This window comes from Amblyraja radiata, chromosome 10 (genome assembly GCF_010909765.2).
Source record: "Amblyraja radiata isolate CabotCenter1 chromosome 10, sAmbRad1.1.pri, whole genome shotgun sequence".
In the NCBI taxonomy this organism is placed as follows: domain Eukaryota; kingdom Metazoa; phylum Chordata; class Chondrichthyes; order Rajiformes; family Rajidae; genus Amblyraja; species Amblyraja radiata.
In genome coordinates this window covers 42,333,479-42,350,935 of record NC_045965.1, presented here as the reverse complement: position 1 = coordinate 42,350,935, position 17,457 = coordinate 42,333,479, and the positions used below count along the sequence as shown (strand labels likewise).

Genomic DNA, 17,457 nt, shown 5'->3' with positions numbered 1-17,457 from the left:
GATAGCCTCCTCGCTTCCCACGTCTTTGTTTGCGGTCCCTGCGCCGCCTCCGGGCACTTCCTGTCGGGGGAGCTGGCCCGCGAGACCACGGTGTCTTGGCGATCTCCGACGGCAGTTGAAAGTCGCTTCTGGGGCTCGTTATGCAGAGACGGCCGAGCTCTAGTAGCTCCTGACGGCCGTACAGAGTCTTCGCTCCAGTGCTCCGGGCGAAAACTAAGGTAATGATTAACAGGAAAAAAACTAAATTGCAAAAACTACGGAGACGCAGAGCCTCGCGTTGTGCACGCGACGCCATCTTGATCAACAGTATGTTGTTGGTATATCTGGATGTTTCTACCCCAGAAGTTCATTTAGGCTAATCATTCGGCGTATTAAAAAAAGGAAGCAGAGTGTTAAATCTAGAAAGGTACTTTATTGTTTTAAGTTCAGGGAATTGAGAGTAAGTGCCCGTCCCTATGTTCTTTGAGCTGCCACTGTGTGTGAAAACCGCAGCTCTCTATTTACTGAATTGTGTTTGTCTCACTGTTCTGCGTAAACAAAATAGAACTGCACTGTAGAAATGTGTAGTTCACTTTAAACTGTATATTGGGATATTAAAATCTGGCCAACTGGACTGATTTGAATTTCTTAATGATTTGAAAATCTCAAAATCTGTACAAAATATTTGTCGGTTGATTTTGGATCATGCTTCTACCTTAAAAACGTTACCATGTCTTGCCATTTATTATTTCAAATGTAGCATTAATGTGTATTCAAATAAGCTCAATATCATTGACACAAATATAAATTCCAATGAATTTATATTCATAGAGTGGAAACAAGGTTTCAATATCAACAACTCCTTTTGAGAATACTTCAATCAAGATTGGGCCAGCTCGAAGATCTTCTCACAAGTCAAAGATGGCAAGGAGGAATAAGAAGAGTAAAACAAAAGATGGCCAAGAGAGGTATTTATCCCCAAGAATGTTAAATATCATCATCTGCATATTTATACTCCAAATTTTACTGATTATATGGTAGTCATCTGCATTATTATTGAAATGAGGATAGGGTTTTAATTTTTTTGCTGGCATTGATTACATAAGAATTACCTATGTGTATAATTTATGGAGGACAGGGTAGGGAAGGCATGTGTGTGCTGGGAATGGAATTCAGAAGGAATGATTAGAAGGATATCGATGATCCAAACTGTCATCCAATACATGGTGGAGATTTGAACACTCCATCAGACAAAGTGGTGAAAGGAGCTTACCTGGATCTTGGACAAGCCGAAACAAAGAAAAGCAGGGAAAAGTGCTGATTGGCTGAAGCCCGTGGGGGAAGGTGAGTAAGTCACAGGGGAAAAACAGTTTAAAACTGAGGAATTTGGTTTGTAAATTAGGCAAATTATCAGTCAATATAAGCAAGACTGCTCTAAGGGAGCGGCCTTGTGAGTAAAGTGTGAGTCTTTGGCTCGAGAGTGTTCGGAGAGGAGGCTGAGGAGAGGAGGCTACGCAAAAAGCTTGAGAGGACGAAACGTGTGCTAGTGAGGACAGGAACAGGGAGATAGGGGATCTGAATGTGCGGCTGAGGGGCTGGAGCAGGGAGCAAGGGTTTAGACTTATAGACCACAAGGATCTCTTCTGGGGTAGGGGTGACCTGTACAAAAGGGACGGGTTACACCTTAACTGGAGGGGGACCGACATTCTGGCAGGCAGGTTTGCTAGGGCTACACGTGTGGGTTTAAACTAAATAGTGGGGGGGAGGGATTGACAAATTGGGGGTATAAAGATGGAGTTGAAGGGGAAGTGAGTATAGGAAAAATTACAAAAGATTCTCGAATTAAAGGGAAGGAAAGTTCGAAAGGGATAAAAGAGTAAGGTCAGGGCCAATTGCGAGCGGTGCGAGGGGGGACGTGAATACGGAGGTCAAAGTGTTGTATATGAATGTGCGAAGAATAAGAAATAAAGTGGACGAGCTTGAGGCTCAGTTAGAAATTGGCAAGTATGATGTTGTGGGAATTACAGAGACATGGCTGCAAGAGGGCCAGGGCTGGGAACTGAATATTCAAGGATATACCTCCTATCGAAAAGACAGAAAAGGTGGGCAGAGGTGGTGGGGTTGCTCTGTTGGTGAGGAATGAAATTCAGTCGTTTGCAAGGGGTGACATTGAATCAGGAGATGTGGAGTCAGAATGGATAGAACTAAGGAATTGTAAGGGTAACAAGACCCTAATGGGACTTAACTACAGGCTCCCTAACAGTAGCCTGGATATAGGGTGCAAGTTGAATCAGGAGTTAAAATTGGCATGTAGCAAAAGTAATGCTGTGGTTGTTATGGGAGATTTCAACATGCAGGTAGATTGGGGAAATCAGGTTGGTACTGGACCCCAAGAAAGGGACTTTGTAGAGTGCCTTTGTGATGGATTCTTAGAGCAGCTTGTATTGGAGCCTACCAGGGAGAAGGCAATTCTGGATTTAGTGTTATTTAATGAACCGGATTTGATAAAGGACCTCGAGGTTAATGAGCCATTAGGAGGCAGTGACCATAACATGGTCAGGTTTAATCTACAATTGGAGAGAGAGAAGGGTAGATCGGATGTGTCAGTGTTACAGTTGAATAAAGTGGACTATGGGGCCATGAGGGAGGAGCTGGCCAAAGTTGGCTGGAAAGATACACTAGCAGGGATGACAGTGGAACAACAATGGCAGGTATTTCTAGGAATAATACAGAAGGTGCAGGATCATTTCATTCCTAGGAGGAAGAAAGATTCCAAGGGGAGTAAGGAGCGACCGTGGCTGACAAGGGACGTCAGGGACAGTATAAAAATAAAAGAGAAGAAGTACAACGTAGCAAAGATGAGCGGGAAGCAAGAGGATTGGGTAATGTTTAAAGAGCAACAGAAGATAACTAAAAAGACAATACGGGGAGAAAAGAAGAGGTACGAAGGTAAGCTAGCCAAGAATATAAAGGAGGATAGTAAAAGTTTATTTAAGTATGTGAAGAGAAAAAAATTAGTTAATACCAAAGTTGGACCCTTGAAGACCGAAAAAGGTGAATTTATTATGGGGAACAAGGAAATGGCAGATGAGTTGAACAGGTACTTTGGATCCGTCTTCATGAATGAGGACACAAACAATCTTCCTGATATAGTAGTGGCCAGAGGATCTCGGGTGACGGAGGAACTGAAGGAAATCCACATTAGGCAGGAAATGGTGTTGGGTAGACTGATGGGACTGAAGGCTGATAAATCCCCAGGGCCTGATGGTCTACATCCCAGGGTACTTAAGGAAGTGGCTCTAGAAATCGTGGATGCATTGGTGATAATTTTGCAATGTTCTATAGACTCAGGATTAGTTCCTGTGGATTGGAGGGTAGCTAATGTTATCCCACTTTTCAAGAAAGGCGGGAGAGAAAACAGGGAATTATAGACCGGTTAGCCTGACATCGGTGGTGGGAAGATGCTGGAGTCAATTATAAAAGATGAGAGAGCTGAACATTTGGATAGCAGTAACAGGATCGGTCCGAGTCAGCATGGATTTACGAAGGGGAAATCATGCTTGACTAATCTTCTGGAATTTTTTGAAGATGTAACTAGGAAAATGGATAAGGGAGAGCCAGTGGATGTAGTGTACCTGGACTTTCAGAAAGCATTTGATAAGGTCCCACATAGGAGATTAGTGGGCAAAATTAGGGCACATGGTATTGGGGGTAGAGTGCTGACATGGATAGAAAATTGGTTGGCAGACAGGAAACAGAGAGTGGGGATTAACGGGTCCGTTTCAGAATGGCAGGCAGTGACTAGTGGGGTACCGCAAGTCTCGGTGCTGGGACCGCAGCTATTTACAATATAAATCAATGATTTGGATGAAGGGATTCAAAGTAACATTAGCAAATTTGCAGATGTCACAAAGCTGGGTGGCAGTGTGAACTGTGAGGAAGGTGCTATGAGAATGCAGGGTGACTTGGACAGGTTGGGTGAGTGGGCAGATGCATGGCAGATGAAGTTTAATGTGGAGAAATGTGAGGTTATCCATTTTGGTAGCAAAAACAGGAAGGCAAATTACTATCTAAATGGCGTCAAGTTGGAAAAGGGGGAAGTACAACGGGATCTGGGGGTCCTTGTTCATCAGTCTATGAAAGTAAGCATGCTGGTACAGCAGGCAGTGAAGAAAGCGAATGGCATGTTGGCCTTTATAACAAGAGGAGTCGAGTATAGGAGCAAAGAGGTCCTTCTGCAGTTGTACAGAGCCCTAGTGAGACCACACCTGGAGTATTATGTGCAGTTTTGGTCCCCTAATTTGAGGAAGGACATTCTTGCTATTGAGGGGGTGCAGCGTGTAGGTTTACAAGGTTAATTCCCAGTATGGCAGGACTGTCATGTGCTGAGAGAATGGAGCTGGGCTTGTACACTCTGGAGTTTAGAAGGATGAGAGGGGATCTTATTGAAACATATAAGATTGTTAAGGGTTTGGACACTCTAGAGGCAGGAAACATGTTCCCGATGTTGGGGGAGTCCAGAACCAGGGGCCACAGTTTAAGAATAAGGGGTAAGCCATTTAGAACGGAGACGAGGAAACATTTTTTCTCACAGAGAGTTGTGAGTCTGTGGAATTGTCTGCCTCAGACGGCGGTGGAGGCCGGTTCTTTGGATGCTTTCAAGAGAGAGCTGGATAGGGCTCTTAAAGATAGCAGAGTCAGTGGATATGGGGAAAAGGCAGGAATGGGGTACTGATTGGGGATGATCAGCCATGATCACATTGAATGGCGGTGCTGGTTCGAAGGGCCGAATGGCCTACTCCTGCACCTATTGTCTCTTATCTAAATACCTGCAATTGATTTTGTTCGATGATCATTTTCCTTGATAACAGCATCTAACACGTGCATTCTTCATCAATTTTGTATGGTGTTGGTTATTGCCTGTTTATTTCATATCGTACTGTTCGGTATCTGTTGAATTTGCTGATAGTTTCGGTCTGAAAGATCAACAATAAGATGTAGTAGTAAGATTCGATAAGCTTGTAATATATTTGTGTGTTAGTTTCCTATAAATATGAGTGAAAATATCCCTTTTACAGTTATGATAGATTCTTGCAGTGTTTTTGTGACAACAAATGCAATCTCTGCATCCTACTTATGGTGTCACCTAGACCTCTTTTATAAGGTTGCTGCAAGATCCTGTGAAATATCACTTTGATGGCCAAGTCAGCTGTTGTCATCTTTTTAATGTGCAATTCATAGTGTCATTTTCAGAAGTCTGCATGCTGATCTGTCAGCTGTACTCTGTCGGTGAATGGTACCTGACATTGCTCAATACTAAAGGGAAATTTTTGAATTCATTTTATTTTCTGTTTGTTTTTAGAAATATCCAGTGACACTTAAAAATCTAACCTCATGGAAAGTTATTTCCACAATGCTCAAGTTGTTACTTCTTTGTAATTTGCAGTAAGAAAAGGAGCTCCCTCTTCCGAAAGATCACAAAACAAGCATCACTGTTGCACACAAGTCGGAGTTTGTCCTCCCTGAATCGATCGCTTTCATCTGGGGAAAGTGTACCAGGTTCACCAACACACAACCTTTCTCCTCGTTCACCAACTCAGAATTATAGGTCCACAGCAGATTCTACACATTCAGGTGGATTTCATTTCTATATTTGATATTTTGAAAAGCTAAATGCAGCCGTCATATGTGTAATCTTCAAAAAATTCTACATTTGAACCTGCACCACTTTGACAAGATAAGAGTCCTGAATTATTTTAAAATGTATTATTGGAAAAAAGAATGTTTTTTGCTCATGGAAACTTGCATTAATATTTTTCTCTGGCACTCATTGGATTTTTTAAAAGGAAAATCTGGCATAAAAGAAACAACTAGACGGCCCAGTTCTGTTAGCATTGTTAATATAAAGTTAGTGATTTGAAAATGGGGTGTAACCTATTGCATGTACCTCCTTAGAGGGAAAAACAAATTGTTACTTTTGAATCTCTGGACTTACACACCAACTTTCCAGGAGAATTTAGAAGAAAGTTTTTCTTCAGGGATCCCACTATTTTCAAGAGCTTCAGCAAATATATAGCCTAAAATAGAAGTGAAGGCACCACAGATTATATTTCAATTAAACTGTTTTGGATGATCAACATGGCAGCGATGTGATAATTATGTGTGACTGCTGTGATGAATGGTGTTGACCTGGTAATATCTCCCTGGCCATCCATGCTTCTGGATTGCCTTTTAAATACACTATTTTCATTAGGAATTCATTTCTTAATTTTTCTTAATAAGTTGCTCAAAAAACTGTCTTTTGAACGTAAATAATAGTATAAACAATTTACAAGATTGTTAAACTTGAACATTTAAAACCAAGAACCGTTCAGTTGAGGCCCACAATGTATGTGTTGTCACGCTGCCTGTACATGTCTATATCTCTCCATTCCCTGGCTGTTCAAATACACATTATTGGTATAAAAAGAAAAGTTAATTATGGAAGTAATAGATAAGAGAAAGGAATGGTAACAGAAAAGAAAGATGAAACAGCAAAACAAAAGTTTTCATCTCCTGCACGCAAAACCACAGACTAGTTAATGGATACTTGCTGTTGAGATCTTCAGTTGTTAATCAAAAAGTATTTATGTTTGGAACTTGATCATACATTAAAATACTGTTAGTGAACATTTTGTATACAAATACTTTGGAGTAAAATTGGTCTTCTGTTCGACATGCTAGTGAGCCATTTATCAAGCTAATTTCCTTTGCATTTCTCACATGCTTTCAGTAGTTTTGAACTCTCCTCATATGCTTCACTTCTCCCACACCATGATATCCATGAGCTCTCTAGATTTGTGAAGTATCCCTTCTTATGGTCAACTCACAGCTATCTTAAATTGCCTATCAATAAAATTGGGATTGTGCTGTTCTAAATCATACTTGAATACATATTAGGCCTGATTATTCATCAATTTCTTTACTGTTGTGTACAAATTGACAATCATTTTTATCAGCAAAATTAAATACAAGCCCTTTCTTTAATGGCACAACATATGGAGGATACTAATAATATGTCTCTGCAAAGTACCTGGGCCTACATTGAGATTACAAATCAAGGATGTCTCAAAAATGTTAAATCTAGCAACAGATGTGAGGATGCCATAACCTGTTTTAAATAGCAGAGGGTGTCTACAAATATAGATTTCTTTTTTCATCTTCAAATATAATATGTTTGAAAGCTGATCAGTTTGTGGAACAGATGACTGATTAACTTGAACTTGTTAAAAGGTAATGAGACAAGGCTCTGCACAAATATTAAACAAAAAGTGGTTCCATCAGGACTTGAATTAAGTGACTGGGCGTTAGATTAATTGATTTCCTCATTCCCGTTTTATGTTTCACTGTCTAATAGTCTGCCAAAATCAGCATATAGCTTAGACATATAAACTCACATATAAAATATACAGAATTTGATCATATTTCACAAGTTTTAAACTCTGAACTGCAATGTTTTACATGTGTAAAACAAGTTTTCACACTGGTAATTACAGGAAGAGAACATTTGAAATCATTTTTATTATTTTATTAAAGAATTGAAAAGCAACTGCTTAACCAGACCAAAGGAAACAGAAACTATTCTCCTGATTGCCTTAGATCAGTGAAACTGGGGGAAAATGTGCTTTTTATGCTGTGCAAAGTAGCAAAGTCATAGAATCTGTTTTGGATTCCAAAAAACAGTTATTCCCTCATTTTACTTGAGGCAAATAAATCAAATGACTATGTCTGTATTCATTGAAAATGAGACTCTTACCTTTCAAGTACCATAGACTAATAGGACTACATTGGCCAATTGAGGAAAGTCACTGTTAGCAGTGATGTCATCCCAGTTATTCATGGCTATTTCTGTTTATTTTTCAGCTATAAATTTATTCAAAAGATCAACTGAATTAAGCTGAATCCAACAGTTTCATTATTTAGAAGAATTACTAATTGGTTATTTTTAAATCATTTGTAACTCGACAGTTCCAATTGTGTTCATAGCAATGATACAATTAACACGTTGAACAAGATCATGCTTGACCTGAGATTTGCTTCTTGGTTCTTGGTTCTTGGTTTCTTGGTCCTCCAAAATATTCCAAATGGAATTTAAACTGGAGGTGGTGAAGGGAGGACTTAAGCCAGAAAGGGTTAGTTTCCCTTGTTAGTAGCTTCCCTTGTTAGTAGCACATGAGTGAGATGGCACAGTTAAGCCTTTCACGACCTAATTGGCGACCTCTGCCGAGTTTGCCCTTGACTCATACTCGCAGCATGGTCGCCACAAGGTCGTAGGAGGTCTTCGTAACTCTTCCTCATGCTCGTGAGTGGTCTCTGCGTACTCGTGGCTTCAAGTAGGTCGCGGCGTTTTTTCCAGCCTGATAGAAAATGTCCACGAGTAAAAAAAAGGTCGGCATGGAAAAAATTGATACTTTTTACTCGTAGGTAGGTCATAGTAGGTCGTGATGGTAGTCGTAGGTAATCGTAGGTCGGCAACTGGCCCGAGAAAAAAAATGCAAACATGACATCATTTTATCATATGTGATAATTTCCACTCGTAGCTGGTCGTAGTTGGTCTATGGTGTGAAAGACTGAGGTCAAGGGGGATCGTAGGAGGTCGTAAACATAGTCGTAGGAGGTCATAGACATAGTCGTGGAAGGTCGTAGGAGATCTTTTACTTTGGCGAGTCAACACGACCTTGACATTTTTTCCCAACTCGTCTAGGGTCTAAACTCGTGGATTAGGTCATCCAAATGGGACAGCCCCTTAAGTGAGCAGTAGGGTTTTAGACAATAGATCCTGAGGGGTTAGGGGGGAAGAAGGAAGAAGGGGAGGGTTTTATAGTTCCCTAGAATTGGAGAACTCAATGTTCATACCGTTGGGCTAGATCTACCTAAGCGGAATATGAGTGTTATTCCTCCAGTTTGTGTGTGGCCTCACTCCTGCAATGGAGGAGATCCAGGACAGAAAGATCAGCATGGGAATGGGGGGGGGGGGGGGGGGGGGGGGGGATAGTTAATGATTAGCAACCGGGAGATCCCGTAGACCTTGGTGACTGAGGGCAAGTGTTTGAAGAAACTGTTGTCGAATCTACGCTTGATCTTGCCAATGTACAGGAGGCCATATTGGGAACCATCAGATGCAGCAGATAGGTTAGAGGAGGTGCAGGTGATGATCATCTGTCTCACCTGGAAAGACTGTTGGAATCCCTGAATGGAGGTTTGAGAGGAGGTATAGGGACAGGTGTTGTATCTCTTGTGGTTGCAGGGGAAAATACCTGGCGAAGGGATGAGTGAACCACGGATTTGCGGAGAGAACTGCAGAAGGTATCTGCAGAAGGTGGAAAGGGGTGGCAATGGGAAGATTTGACTGATAGTGGGATCACGTTGGAGGTGACGGAAATGTTAGACGATGATGTGTTGGTTGCTGGCGCTGGATGGGTGGAAGGTGAAGACCAGGGAAAATCTATCCTTGCTCCATCTGGTGGGAGAAGGAGTAAGAGCAGAACTTTGGGACACAGAGGAGACGTGGGTGAGGGATTCATATCTGACAGTAGGGTGGAGACCACAGTTAATAAAGAATGGTTACTTGGATGTCCTAGTATGGAAAGCCTCGTCTTAGGAGCAGCTGCGGCAGAGACAGAGACGTTGAGAGCAGGGGATTGCATCTTTGCAGGAAGCAGGGTTGGATGGAACATAGTCCGGATAACTGAGAGTCAGTAGGTTTGCAGTAAACGTCAGTTCACTGTCTGTCCCTGTGTTAGTAGACGGAAATTGATCGGGTCTCTGCTCAAGGATGAATCAGATGACCTTAAGACCTTGCTGGGGGGGGGGGGGGGGGGGTTGGAGGTGTGTTGATACGATGTGAGAAAAATTAGGCAATGGGGACCTGTAAACTGAAAGTTATTGAAGAGCTGAAGGGCATGTAAAGTGTCTCAGGTGTATGTCAGAAAGGATGGGGGAGGGTAGGATGGAATCAAGGCATTTGGAGATTAATTCTATGGAACAAGAGCAGGCGAAAGAATGGGTCTGCCAGGGCAGTCCTGTTTGTGGATTTTAGTGAGGAGATAGACACAGGCAGTGCAGGGCTGCGAAACAATGAGGTTGAGGCTGTGGAGGGGAGAAGGCCAGAGCTGATGTGATCGGAAACAGTCTGGTGGCCTGGTTTTTGCCTGTGGGCTTATAGTCAAGGGATAGGTATGGGGAGGTTTCTGAGAGCTGGAGCACATCTCTGCTCACTCATCAACAATCCCAACATTGTTACTGAACCCACTGACAAAGAATCTGGCAGATGGCCCTAACCGTGCTGAGGCCAGGTACCACCTCCATGTGTGAACTAGCCCATATACTTGATCTATATTTGCCCCCTCTGTACTAACTGGATGAACAGAATGGTGAGGAAAGGATAATAAAGATAAATAAATTATAAAATATTATGTTAAAGACACCCATTCTTGATTTGAAATGCTGAAAGTGAGTACCAGTTTCTTTAACTCCATTGCAATAGAGCATAAAAGTGATTACTAGATATGCACGTGTTCTTCTATGCACCCTTTTAGTGACTTGGTGTAAAACATTTACAGTTAAGAAGGGCTTGGAAGTTAAAGACTAGTTTGCAGTTGCAATTTATTATTGCATGTCCCCCTGAATGATTTTTGATAGTTAATTTTAATCTAAAATAGATATATTGTATTAGAAGATGATTTTGTTTTTCTGTTAATATCATATTTTTTAATCTCCCTGTTTCTAGTTGCTGGAAATTCGTCTCAGAGCAGCTCTCCCAGTTCCAGCGTACCCAATTCTCCAGCTAGTTCTGGTCACATCCGTCCAAGCTCTCTCCAAGGACTGGCACCCAAGTTTCAACGGCAATACAGGTCCCCAAGGCGCAAGTCTGCAGGAAACATACCTCTCTCTCCTCTTGCTCGCACTCCGTCACCAACTCCACAACCAACCTCCCCTCAGCGCTCCCCATCTCCTCTATCTTCACACTCTCTGGCCAGTTTCAACGTAGCACAGTCATTCCCGATTAAATTACATTCATCTCCACCACTGGTCAGACAGATGTCTAGGCCCAAGAGTGCTGAACCTCCAAGATCACCATTATTAAAAAGAGTCCAGTCCGCTGAAAAATTGTCTGCCACTCTATCATCTGAGAAGAAGCTGTCATCTTCCCGGAAGCATAGCCTGGATATATCACACTCTGAATTCAAAAAGGAAATGTTGCAGAGAGACCCCAGTCTACAGAGTTTACAGGAATCTGCTAATGAATCATCAGGCAATAAACGTGGGCTTGCAGAAAAGGGAACTCTGAAGCAACCTGTTGCTAGAAAAATTGGTCGGCAGGAGTCTTCAGAAGGACTGAAGAGGGGAAAGCTAAATGACAAACTAGTAGCAATAAGACATGATAGGGCAGAAAGGAGAGAAGCTCTGCAAAAACAGGATGCCATTCGCGAGGTAGATACCTCTGAAGATGAAAGTGATGATGGCTCAGAAGACAGTCAGGAAGGAAAGAAGTTGCATCGACCCAGCATTCAAAAAGAAGATACCACTTTAGTTGAAACAGGTTGTTCCTCGCATAAAGCAGAGAGTAAGGATTCTTCAGAAGATGACCTCGGCTCTTTCACATCTGAGGCTAAAGACACAAAATCTACAGAAATGAAGTTAACTCCTCTGCCAGATCAAAACTTTGGGAAAACCATTTTGGGCAGCACCATGTCACATCAAACAGGAGAACCTTATAAAGTGGAATATTGTTCAATCAACATAGCACAAGGAGAAAACCTTGCTGCCTCAGCCATCCAGAAAAATAGCCAGGATAAAACAGATTCCAAAGACTTAAAAGCTATTGAAACTGAACAACGTGTAATGGATTGTGTCACTACAAAGAATAATGACTCCCCAAAGACAATATTATTTCAAAAAGCCCCAGAGGAAGCATCAAGTCAAATGCATCGAAAGGCAGCACCATTCAAATTTCAGCAAAGCATTCAAACTGGATTGTTTGAATCTTGCAAGGACTATAGCACTCCACTTAATCAAATGATGCACTTAACAAAGGATGCACATCAAAAACTATCAGAAGCAACGGATAAACTAATTGCATGTTATTCCCCAATGGCTGACAATTTGCTTTGCAAATCGGGATCACCTCAAACTTCAAAACAGTCCAAGAGAATTGAAGCTCCTAAGAAGCAGTCGATTGCAACCGAATGCAGGGCAAATGATGAGGTCAAAGGGCTAAGTGGAAATAAACAGAAAGATCCATTTGAAATTGGTGAGAAACTTCTTCAGTCACATAATGTGAAGTGTCAGGAAGTAATTAAGCAAACCACTGTTGAAGGAAGAGTAAGTCAGAATGAACGAAAATTAAAGGAAAATGAGGAGCTGAATGCTAAAATTCAACCTACATTTAGTACGGAAAACACAGGTTCAAAATTTTCTCCAGTTAACTTTGCAAAAACACCTTTTGTTTCGCATTTAGCTACTGTTGCCAAAAATGTGCTGGGTCCAGTGAAATTAGCCATTCCTGGGATAACAGAGACAGAGAAGAAGAAAGAATTGGGATCAGAAGATTTGACAGCCAGGAATGACAAGCAAACATCACAATTTAACACATTTCAACTTGTAACAATGTCAAATGTCTTGACACCCTCATTACTACCCACAATTTCAAAATCACGGGTTGAAGAAAAGACCACAGTTTGTGGATCACCGTCAAAGCCTAACCAAGTCACAGGAGCGTTAAGTGATCAACGAGTATTGCAAGACACTATGGAAAGTCCATTACCAACGGAACAGCACCAATCCCGTGTGGAAAAAAATGAGAAAGATCAATCTGGAAACTGTCATTTGAAAAATAAACAACCAGCAGACCACAAGAAAGGACAAGATTCCCTGCTATCACACAAATTCACGTGATAATTTGAAGAAAACCTAATTGACAGTTTCCAGTTGTACAAAAATAGTCATCAGCGTATAACTTAAAAAATCTTTCTGACCTTCCTAAAAGCTGCATGATTGACTTTATTTCCAGTTGGAAAAAGTAACTCAATAATATGTTTGTGAATAGTTTCGCATATCCTTAACACTATATTCATTTATAGGGACAATTCTTGTGCTGCCAAAAAGCTGTTTTACTTTTGTTTAGAAGTGAGCTGACATTGCACAATATTTGGTGAGGTTTTTTTCCCATACTCTCTAACATCAATTTTAATTTTATGTTTGACCAATGATCTTTTTTGAAGGTAGCAAGATGGATGATACTTCCTGTGTACACTGTGATCCTATGAGAAATGCCATAATGAACATGAATGCATCAGGACATTTATCTTACTTGTCACCTCTATTTTCTACATTTTCATATTCAACTGGTTTTCATTTGTAAAATTCCTCTAAATAGTGCATTTATAGCAAATAGTCTCTGATGTACAGTATAAGTACAGCACAGGTTTGCCTACAAAGCCTTGATCAAGGCCTATGCTTTATAATTTACTGGATTCATCATTATAAAGTTGCCTGAATCCTTAGCTCTGTAATGTATTTTGTCACTATGCAAAGTAATACATTCCTGCAGAGTGCTTCAAGGGTGTAATGTAATTTTTCTTTGTATTAATGTATCTGAAAAATGTATCTTATTTATTGTAAATATATACTTGACAGTCTTGGATGTCTTCATGGGTTTGTGCCACATAGATATTTTGTCTTGGAGGGATATAGTGAATGTGTAATTGAAGTGCTTTCACAAATACAGGAAAGCATTAAAAAAAATAAAATCTTAGTATTTAATCAACATGTAATCACCACCACGTGTGGTGCAGTAGGGATTTTTTTGTGTTACTGCATGTTGGCTTTAACCCACTCCCTTTAAATATACAGGGCTCTTAGCACAATACAAATTGTGTAAATTAATTAATATACAAAACCCATAAGTTCTCTTTTTTTTACCACTCGCTTCATTCTTAAAAATTTCCCATGATAACAATGTAATACATTTTGTGTTGGGTTTCAGCTGATGTGCATGTTTTATGTTTGGTGTAACTCCTCATCTTTTCATCTTATATCATGTTTTTGTTAATATATTGCACTAATAGAACTGGAGCTTTAGCTAGCCTAACAATCTTAGATTGCTTCGTTTTACTAGCACCTACGTTCAGCTAAATGTGTCAGTTAGTTAAACTGAGTAAGTTAAAATGTCAGTGATTAATACTGACTCAATTTTAATTGCTGTGTTTGACTTTTATAAAAAAAACAAATATTGTAAAAGATTCTGTGGACTTAATGGCACTGTGGAACGTATACTTACAGTGCAAGTGACTGATTTCTTTATTGCTATAATGTTTTCATTCAAAGTTAATGAGGAAAATACTTGAAATAAAAGGGTTGTGTTTACTGCCATGAAAGAAAAAATACTTTTTGTGTACTTCTTTGCATGCTTCTTTGCATGCTTTTTGCAAATTTGAAACAATGTCCTTGTTTTCACCATATTTCATATCCAGTTTACCATAGATTAGGGGTTTCCAGCCTTTTTCGACCCGTTTACCCCAGGCAACTTTAATAGCACATAACAATGTAATTTCACATATTTATGAACAACTAATGATGAACAAGAACCAAACGCAGTCTATACCAGAACCAAACGCAGTCAGTCAATGAGAAAAAAATATGTACAAATCCTGAATCAACAAATTTACCCCTTGGTGGTAAATTTACCCCAGGTTGGGAACCCTTGCCATAGATAGTACTGAACAATTATTTTCAGTGCATGATATTTTTATTGTTATTGTTTAGGGATACACACTCACATTTATAAGGTGATGAAACATTGCACTGATAACTTACAGACAAGTCATATTTAAATTTACACGGTTTTCAAGTTATATTTTTGCATATTTTAGGGAGGAACTTGGTCATAATTTGTATAACTTAGTTTCACTGACAATTCTAATTTGTGTGTACATGATGAGATACTCAGTACAAAGAAAACCTCTGATTTCAAACATCTTTAGCTGTTTTAAAATTCATGCAATGTTAATACTCTCTCACTCTCATTCTACTGGACTTTATCTTGCACTAAATGTATTCCATTTATCTTGTATCTGTACACTGTGGACGGCTTGACTGTAATCATGAAATAGTCTTTCCGCTGACTGGATAGCAGCCTGCAAAAGTGCTTTTCAATGTAAGTCAGTACTCATGACAATATACCAAACCAAACTAATATGTTGTTTCAATCAGGTGAAAGGTTTTGGAGCTTTGTTCCTCCATGGATTGAGTGCTGCTGCATTGTTGCTGCTTTTAGACCAGTGACTAAATTAAATGTTTTGTTACCTGTTGATGGGTGACTTGTTTTAATCAGATTATTTATTCAGTTTTAACAATCAGTAACCCATTCATCAGGATAACTATTGCCACAGCTTGTATTCAATGGAAAAATCAGGCTGGTGTGATTTGTTATATGTGTATTACCATATCCATTTTGCAAATCTATTGAGCTTAAAAAGAAATGTCATCATATTTTTCCCAATACCGTATAATTAATCTGATCTGAAACACTTAATTTAAAGCCAGCATTGAACGTTAATATTTCTCCTCCAACATTGCCAGGGTTGTCTCATTTCACTCGATTGGTATCTCAGGTGTGGTGTGCAAAGCAATGTTTCCTCTTCAATGTTACTGGTTAGTGGGTTTTAATATTTAATTTCCTTCTCTGAAAGTTGAACCGCACTAGATAATCCAAGTCAAGTTTGTTCTCAAATAAGCAAGTACATTGAAAATCTTGCCTGCAGCAGCATCAGACTCATAAACCTAGATAATAACATAAATTATTCATACATTATGGAAATTTTACAAGGCAGTGAAAAGAAGAAAACTGCACAAGAATACAAACCACAAGTAGAAAGCAAGTACACGGTCGTGAAGAGGTGGTCTGTAGAATTAGGGTTGTGCAGGCCGGTTCAAGAACCTGATAGGTGCAGGAAAGTAGCTGGACCTGAACCTGGTGGTGTGTGACTTCAGGCTTCTGTACCACCTACCAAATAGTGGAGATTCTTGATGATAGACGACGCCTTCTTGAGGCAGCGCCTCGTAGATGCTTTTAATGGTGAGGAGAACTGTATCCATGATGGATCAGGCTGAGTCCATAATTCTCTGTAGCTTCTTGCGTTCCTGTGCTTTGGAATTGTCATACTAGGCCATGTATTGGCCTTTGTAATAATGAAACTAGTGTTTCACTTCAACAAGTAAATCACAAAGAATTAAAGTGAATGTCAGCAAAGATACTTTGAGAAAAGATTGTTATTACTCATGTGATTCTTCCAAATGGAACAGTGCACAAATGTTATTATTCCTTGGTTAATATACTTTGAAGTCAAGCCGTGGTCACTTAAATTAACAACTAATTTGAAGATCTAATAAGTTGCATCTTCTATTCGGGCAAGAAAATCAAACACATTGTAGGAGAGAACTGTGGATGCTTGTTTATACCAAAGATAGACACAAAGTGCTGGAGCAACTCAGATGGTCAGGCAGCATCTCTGGAGAAAAGGAACAGGTAACGTTTCAGGTCGGAACCCTTCTTCAGACTGAAAGTAGAGGGGGGAGGGGAGAACTGGAAGTAGGAAAAGGCTAGAAAGATCAGGGCTGGCAGCAGATGACCAAGGAAGGTGGAACCCATAATGGCTCATTGTTGGCTGGGGAAACATAGAAAATAGGTGCAGGAGTAGGCCATTCGGCCCTTCGAGCCTGCACCGCCATTCAATATGATCATGGCTGATCATCCAACTCAGTATCCTGTACCTGCCTTCTCTCCATACCCCCTGATCCCTTTAGCCACAAGGGCCACATCTAACTCCCTCTTAAATATAGCCAATGAACTGGCCTCAACTACATTCTGTGGCAGAGAATTTCAGAGATTCACCACTCTCTGTGTAAAAAATGTTTTTCTCATCTCAGTCCTAAAAGATTTCCCCTTTATCCTTAAACTGTGACCCCTTGTTCTGGACTTCCCCAACATCGGGAACAATCTTCCTGCATCTAGCCTATCCAACCCCTTAAGAATTTTGTAAGTTTCTATAAGATACCCCCTCAATCTTCTAAATTCTAGCGAGTACAAGCCGAGTCTATCCAGTCTTTCTTCATATGAAAGTCCTGACATCCCAGGAATCAGTCTGGTGAACCTTCTCTGTACTCCCTCTGGCAAGAATGTCCTTCCTCAGATTAGGAGACCAAAACTGTACGCAATACTCCAGGTGTGGTCTCACCAAGACCCTGTACAACTGCAGTAGAACCTCCCTGCTCCTATACTCAAATCCTTTTGCTATGAATGCAAAGATGAATGAATGAAGAGGTGATAACAAAGGGATATAGAGATGCAAATGGTGAAACTAGTAGGATGACTAGGGTAGGACAGAATTTTCAATATTTAGAATGAATTGGTCAGGAAGGTTTTAAGACAAATAATAA

At 40.3% G+C, this 17,457-nt stretch overlaps 1 protein-coding gene across 9 annotated transcripts in view; it reads left to right on the top strand.

Moving 5' to 3' along the window:
- Positions 1 to 14,403, top strand: part of mast2 (microtubule associated serine/threonine kinase 2) — a 349,172-nt gene extending 334,769 nt beyond the window's left edge. For 8 of the 9 annotated variants that reach the window (XM_033028662.1, XM_033028660.1, XM_033028659.1 and 5 more), the window contains 3 exons: positions 811 to 947; positions 5,426 to 5,613; positions 10,748 to 14,403. In XM_033028662.1, coding sequence (XP_032884553.1) covers positions 811 to 947; positions 5,426 to 5,613; positions 10,748 to 12,915 — 2,493 coding nt within the window. In that variant the 3' untranslated portion in view covers positions 12,916 to 14,403. The remainder of the gene's footprint in view (positions 1 to 810; positions 948 to 5,425; positions 5,614 to 10,747) is intronic. The other variant, XM_033028661.1, reaches the window with a different exon arrangement.
- Positions 14,404 to 17,457: the final 3,054 nt, after the last annotated feature.